The sequence below is a fragment of the Aptenodytes patagonicus genome, chromosome 1, assembly GCF_965638725.1.
Source record: "Aptenodytes patagonicus chromosome 1, bAptPat1.pri.cur, whole genome shotgun sequence".
Classification (NCBI taxonomy): domain Eukaryota; kingdom Metazoa; phylum Chordata; class Aves; order Sphenisciformes; family Spheniscidae; genus Aptenodytes; species Aptenodytes patagonicus.
The window spans coordinates 69,707,633-69,714,666 of NC_134949.1; the positions used below are offsets into that span (position 1 = coordinate 69,707,633).

The window sequence follows — 7,034 nt, forward strand, 5'->3', positions numbered from 1 at the left end:
ATGCATTTCAGCATCTGCTAGTATCTGGACTAAACACATGGCATGGTATTTTAGATCAGGGATTCTTCTCAGGCAGGGATTTTTTTGTTGTTGTTGCTGTTGGTTTCTTTATTCTCCAGACAGCTAATGATAAAATAGGATGTGAATGTAGCCCAAGGCACCATCCATTTGTTTCATTTAGGATTTCTGTGTACCGGACTTGGCATGGGTTTCACAACACTGAACTGGGTGGGGACACGAGGGGTTAAGTGGTGAGTAACAAAGCCCTTCAGGTACTTATTGATTTCATAATTGTTCTGAGTTTGCCTTGGCTGCGTGTGTCTGTCTCTTTGTGTTACTTTTTAACGCTATTTTATTTAGCAGCGGAGGGAAGAAAGCTGACATGGTGTTGCCATTTCTGTACACGGGGTCCCCTTCCTGCCAGAGGTTTTCTGGGGTCAGGGAAGGACACTGACGTGTTGTGTAGCCCATCTGCTCTCAGCCAGCTGCCCTTTATTTCCGCAAAACCCTTATACATAAACCCCAGCCCCCTTTCTGGATGATTCTTAGTAACCAGACGTGAATTTGCCATTTCAAACCACAATAAGACCATTACTTTCAGTTAGAATTTGTTTCTCTTCTTGAGTTTTGCAGAACAAAACCAATAGTTTCAGGTTTCCATCCCTCTGCTCAACTTCAGGGGAGGCTCAGAGATGCCTGATTTTGTTTCAAGCCCTGTGGATATGCAATATCGCGTGCTCATGCTCGAACCCTGACTGGCTTTTTGAGGCTCTAGGGATGATGGTTTAAAAACATCCCTTTACCCACAGCTGCAAGCGTCGTCTTACTCTTGCCTCACCACAAAACAGCATTGGGTTGTTTTGTCTCCCTGGACATACGCATAGAGGTGGCCCTGTACTTCATCCCTGGTGAGTTCCTTCCTTTGGTCAGCAGAGAAATATGGGCACAACAAACCACTATTATGGCCTTGGGGGATGACAAATACAGGGCCCAGAGCTCAGAAATCAGAACAGAAACCCAGGTGAACCAGAGTGGTTTCCCACAAGAAGGGCCCGTGTCTCACAGCATCTTCCTCAGCAGCGTGAGGACCGAGTCTCGCTGCCGCTGCTCTTCCAGACCTGGAGAAGCTCCAGCAGTGCCTGGTGCTGGGCTGGCCACGCAGCAGCAGGACCGCAGTGGGGAGCCTGATCTGAGACCACTGGCAGCTTGCAGGGAGCCCCTGGCAGGGGGGCAAAGCTGAACCTGAGCTCCCTGGTTGCTCTGAGACCACATCTACTGCCTTATGGGCACAGCTCCCTCCTCAGAGACCAGCCTACCTCACAGCATCCTCCTGCTGTTGGTCAGGTCTCTGAAACGCTGCGCTGCGACCCAGAGCACTTTCAGCTTTGCCAAAGACACTTAATTACTGCGAAGACAAACACAGCCTACGACAGGCTTGGACCGTCTCCAGTGACTACAGACAAGGGACAGTGCCTATAAAATGCTGGCACACAAACGACACAATTATGAAGCCGAGCTGCGGCGAGGCACGCTGGGATGCCTCCCCGTCCCCAGCTTTTGTCTACTTACATCACTGTCATTGGGCTGGGAGACGGGAGGCACAGTGTGGACATCCAGAGCGGCACAGCATGCGGTGAAGTGAGAGAGAGAGAGAAAACAAAATCTGTTAGTCACTCCTCTGTCAAACGGCGGTCACGTCCTGGGAAACCTTACGCAGGCTTTTGTCATACCAGCACCTACCGGGGCTGCGGCATGCAGGCACTTGGCACACAGGCCTCCTTTCAGCTTCTTTAATAAGCACTCCTGCTTTCACTTAATGCCCATGTGGGCTTGTTTGTGTGATAACTGCCTGGGTATGGCCCTCAGGAGATTTTTTAAAATGAAGCGCTCTGCTGATGCTTCAGGATGTGCTCACGTGCTTTGCAGAAGTCTTTTTAGCTCAGGTTAGGTTTACATGATCTCCCACCTGCGAGGATGCTCCTGTCACCGCGGTCAACTCTGGACTTTTCTGTTCCCCACGTGTGCTCGCTCCCAGTGAGCAGCCTCCTGCCCTCCTATCTTCCCTGTCATCCCCGTCTGATGACAGTTCCCTCTCCTGACAGCAGAGTCACTTCTGCTGTGTGCTGCTTCAGTCCCATCAGTCTCACCCCTCCAGCATACCTCCCCGAGAGCAAAGCCTGGGGGGAAAGCCCCTGGGTGGTAAGGGAAAGGTGTTTCACTTTTCCTGCCTCTCAGACCGGGGGGCTGTTTTAATTATTCCACTCTCTCAGTCCAGCAAGAGTGTCCAAAATTAGGACAACACTGAAAGCTTATCCCTGGAACAAATAATTTTTATTTTGGTGAGGTGGTAGCATTTTGTTACCATTATCAAGATGATAAGAGAGGGCAGTAGACTTTTTTTCCGTGTGCCCAAAATTACAGATTTCCATGAGGTTTCTGAAAGGCTGAATGAGCACAAAATGTATTTCCACAATTAAATGTGTCATATGCAGCAGAGCTGATGCCAGGCCAGGATGCTGACACCGTCAACATGGCATTTGTGGAACAGACTCATGGATCACACAGCATTAGTGCTGTCAAAGGATTACAGAAATGTGCGACTTCAAACTTACCTACTTCATAAATATTTTAATATGAATTTCACAAAAGCCCTCATCAAAATGCCATCGTATGTGATGTAACACAGCACTGACCTAGCTGATGAAGAACATTAAATTGTCTCTCTGCACGATTGCTGATGCTCCTACCTGTTGCATGGCCATCCAAAACTTGCGTTGGAGCAACTCCAGCTTAATTTGCACACCCACCGCTACGGGAAACAAAAAGGGGGGAGGACGGAAAGAGGAATGTGCAAGAGAGAGAAAGACAAACACAAGTTAGGAAAGGAGGGGTAAATATTCGTCCGAAGTGATGGGATGGAAATCCCAATTGCAACCCGCTTCCAAGTGTGAATGATAAGCATCAGGGGATCAGCGCTGAGTCAGACTGCCAAGTGAGAGTCACAGGTTTAACAAGGTAGAGGAAAAGGGGACACTGACTGCTGTACCGAGGTACTGACACCTCCCTCCCACTAAACACTACAGAGCTACAACAAATTAACAACAACAACAACAAAAAATCCCACCAAAAAAACCCAGGAGAGCGAGCACGTGAGCTTTCATTTTTGTCTTTTGTAGATTTGCCTGGCCAGAACGGATGTTTCTGATCACCCCAGCCTCAACTCCTGCACACACAGCATCAATCAGAAATAAAGTAGGCCAGTGTGAAGGAGGGATTAATTTGAAAACTCACCTGTCTCAAGGGGAGACCACAGTGATTTAGATTGCTCCTAAGCCACTACAAAAGCACAAAAATATGAATGCCACTTGACAGAAAAGTGTCCATTAGAAGTAGTGCTTCGTTACCCGGTCCCAGCCTAGTGCACGCTCTGCTAAGCAAAAGCGTGTGTGTGTGTTTCTTAATGAAGTGCGTCCTAATTTCTTGGCTTAATTTCTCTTCTATTCCCAGAAACATGTTCCTGAAGTAAGGCATAGCTCCACAGGAGAAGAAATGGTGCAGGGTCTCCCCGACAGAATAACCTAAACCTCCCCGGGTAGGTTGCCTACAGGCACACGTAATAACCAGCACAGTTGTGCGCAGCCTGGCATGGTGACGGGGAACAACAGGGCTGTGTGTCAACTAGTTGAATCCAAGAGCTCTACAGGAATTACAGCCTCAAGCAGGACCTTGAATTAGAATATAAGTGCAAGTGAGGGAGAAAAAGAACTACAGAGAGGGAGAGTTTGAGCCTTTTTTTCACAACTAATATCGGGCGGATGAAGTGTTGCTGTTTCTACAGATTTCCTCTGAATTAGCAGGAGCTTCAAAGGGGGGAACAGATCCTTTAAATCTGAATCATGTTGTGTAGGTGCTTTTAAGTTAACAGTATGATCTGATGCTCTAATTCAGATGGGTATGAATTAAAACCGGAGTATGCAATAGTATATTTTCTTGCAGCATGTACAGAGACCCTGGCACCTGGCATCAGCTCTGCCTTTTATGCCAGTGTCGGTGTCCTTCTCGTCACATTCCTATTGCTGGTACATCTTACAAAATCCCATTCACAGGCACGTTTCTTATCCAGCTCTCCCTGCCATAGACTGAATCTGACTGCCTGTACGTGGGGGAAAGAAATGATTTTCTAGACCTGCCATGCCCTAAGCCTCACAGAGAACAAACCAGATAAGAAAAAGAATGCAAACAAAGGACGAAGGACGGGGCTGAGTCCAGCCTGGGTGAAGATTCATCAGCTTCAGCGGGGCTATCGCAGGCATGGTTTGGCTTGGTGCCCTCACTGACAAATTGGCAGTGCATGACAGAAGGCGAACGGTGCTGTTGCTGCTGAGTCCGATGGGGCCCACGCATCTGATTTGGTATGTAGCTTTAAATAAATTCATTGTTATCCTTTAAAACCATCTCAAGAGCTATTCCCCTTATCACAGCAGATCACATCAATGGGACTGAACATTACCCAGGACATACAGTTTTTATGAGACTTGAAGAGGAGTTGATACCTACATAACTAACCTTGCAATGCAGACTTACTCAGTGGCTCATGCTTTTGCCAGTGGGAACATCTATCCTCAAATTGTTCTTCAAAGGGAGCTTTGCCCCTGGTTGTGAATCCTTGCCTCTGCCCAGGAGGCATGAGTAGCATGTACTGAACTTGGACAGAGTTGCCTGCAACATGAGGAAGGAGAGTACCTAGCGGCTTGCACTGGCGGCCGGTGGCAGGGACAGAATGCAGAGCCTCCCAGTTCTCTCCTTCCTCTTTCCACATTGCTCACAGCCATGTCTAACCTGTCTGTGCCATCTGTCAGCAAGCCTTGTCCTTTGGATGCAATCTTCGCAGTCCTAACCTCTCTGTAGGGCTTGCGCTTACTCATCTTCTCTGCACGAGCCCTTTCTCTCCTTCCCAGCAGTCCAGCACACATTTCCAGCTATTCCCCCCGGAGCTGTGGTGAGCACCACTCTCCTCATATCACAGCACAGTCTGAAGAGGTCATTGAAAGCAAAGCTGGGGGCTATTCTGCCTTGCAGCCAGGTTTGTCTGTTTGGATGGTCCCCATCACAGGGAACCATACTAGAGGGATTGCTCCATGCTCCTGCCTGGCAGCACCACTCCTCGCCAGTTGGGGTGGATTGGCAGCTCCTGGCAAGAACTGTGAGAAACTTCCACGCATTCAGGTGACCTGAGGAAGATGTGTGAGCTGAGGAGAAACAGGCCACAAACACCCTCCCAGTGCTCGTAACAAGTAGTTGCCTGGGTGCCTTTAGGCTGTTGTTGAGGCTGGGTAAAAAGGAGGAAAGCAGTGAATTCAGTCTAAGGTAAGGATGATGCTACAGCTCAGGTGAGAGGGAGAAAACTGGAATAACCCCTCCCTCTGCTTGTTCCAAAGTATAACTGATCATTAATCAGCCCTTTTGCTCTGGTGTCAAAGAGCATGCTGCAGGAGCGGGAAGATCCGAGGTCCATGAAATAAGTGGCCCTGGTGTGCAGCACAGCAACAACCGTAGAGTCCTTGGAGAGACCATGGCTAATAGTTTTATTCCTACTAATGTGCAAATAACCTGTACAACTGTACCTTCCCAGCAATGAAATAAAACATGAGGACAAGCAATGCTGCACACTTTGCCTAGTTAAATGTTGCTTCACCGTGTCAACAGGCTACCCAGACCTGTGTACGACTTCCACCAGCAGGCACCCTGCCTGCCTGCCTGCAAACCCAGCAGGCGCCCGCTGCATGGCTGCAGCTGGCTTTCTCTGGAGTCGCGTGCTGCCGTTCACCGTGGAGATAAGAGCCTTCCCCTCCACCTGTTCATCTCTCCGTTGAGCATGTCTGCCTCATTGACTCATCTCTGCTTGTCTCTCTTTCTGTCTGCCTTCCCTGGCTTCTTTTTTTGATTATCCATATGCTGTTCTCATAAGGAGCTTTCCCCAAGATTTAATTCTCTGGCCTGCTGCATGACAAAAAGGCATAACAAAGAGTTGCAGGACTGCATCCTGTAGACTGCTTATTAAGACGTACCTTCCCATTCAAAACCTGTTTTCATGGCAGCCAGTCCAATGGTTAAATAAAACCCGTGACTCCAATGAGAGAAGGTGCCAGAGCAGCAGGGCAGCCCTGTCTGTACTGTCCATTTGCATTCCTTATTTCTGAAATGTTTCCATTTTCCCTCTCGACCCAGCAGCAGAGCTGCCCCACTCAAAATTTTACTTGAAGTCCACTAAAAATTTTACTTAAAAAATAACTTCCAGGCAAGTTAAAAAGAACAAAAAGCCCAAACCAAGGGCAGCCTGCTTATTCTACTGGACCTGACAGAAGAGGCAGTTCAAGCGGATCAGCTCAACAGTAATTCTTGCAGATGTGGCTACTGAGGTCCTTAGCAAGCTGGAGGAAAGCAAGCGAGGGGTCTGACTTTGTGGGGGCAGGCTGCAGGAGCCCACGGGAGAGCACAGAGGGAAGCCTGACAGAGGCAGTGGTTTGGATTTGGGTGCTTACCACACCCCTGTACCAACATGCTGTGTCAGGGATGGCAGGGGATGCCTCTGCCATGGCATGGGTGTAACTGCACCCAACACTTCTGCTGGACGTATGGGCTGAGCCATGAGTGCAAACGCTCCTCTCTTTCGCCCATTCCCCTTGTCCCAACTACCCCTACCAGCACTCCTCAAGTTTTCCCCGAATCCCCAAGGAAGCAGACACCGGGTCGTGCTGCATCCAAGCTGAGAAGCGTTACAGCAGCCCGTGTGCTCAGCTGCTGAGGATGCCCGCCGTGGCCGGGCAGGATGCGGCCAGCCTGCCGTGGGCACCTCTCAGTTAAGTCTCAATGTCAGACACACTGCCTCCCCCGCCGTCGCTGGAGCACTGGTGGGAAGGGGGTGCCTTGCTCCCAAGCCCCCCGGTTTCTCCCCCCCGCCTCTCCTTCGCTGCAGCTGCTCGCCTCACCCCTATACAAAACCCAGGGCTCGTCCCTTCTCCTCCTCACGCCTT

The 7,034-nt window shown here is 49.5% G+C and overlaps 1 protein-coding gene across 1 annotated transcript in view; it reads right to left on the reverse strand.

The window, feature by feature from the left end:
- CACNA2D4 (calcium voltage-gated channel auxiliary subunit alpha2delta 4) overlaps window positions 1-7,034 on the reverse strand; it is a 132,186-nt gene that overhangs the window by 22,757 nt on the left and 102,395 nt on the right. The window contains exons 28-29 of the mRNA XM_076341412.1: window positions 2,748-2,809; window positions 1,570-1,584 (exon numbers count right to left, since the gene is read on the reverse strand). Coding sequence (XP_076197527.1) covers window positions 1,570-1,584; window positions 2,748-2,809 — 77 coding nt within the window. The remainder of the gene's footprint in view (window positions 1-1,569; window positions 1,585-2,747; window positions 2,810-7,034) is intronic.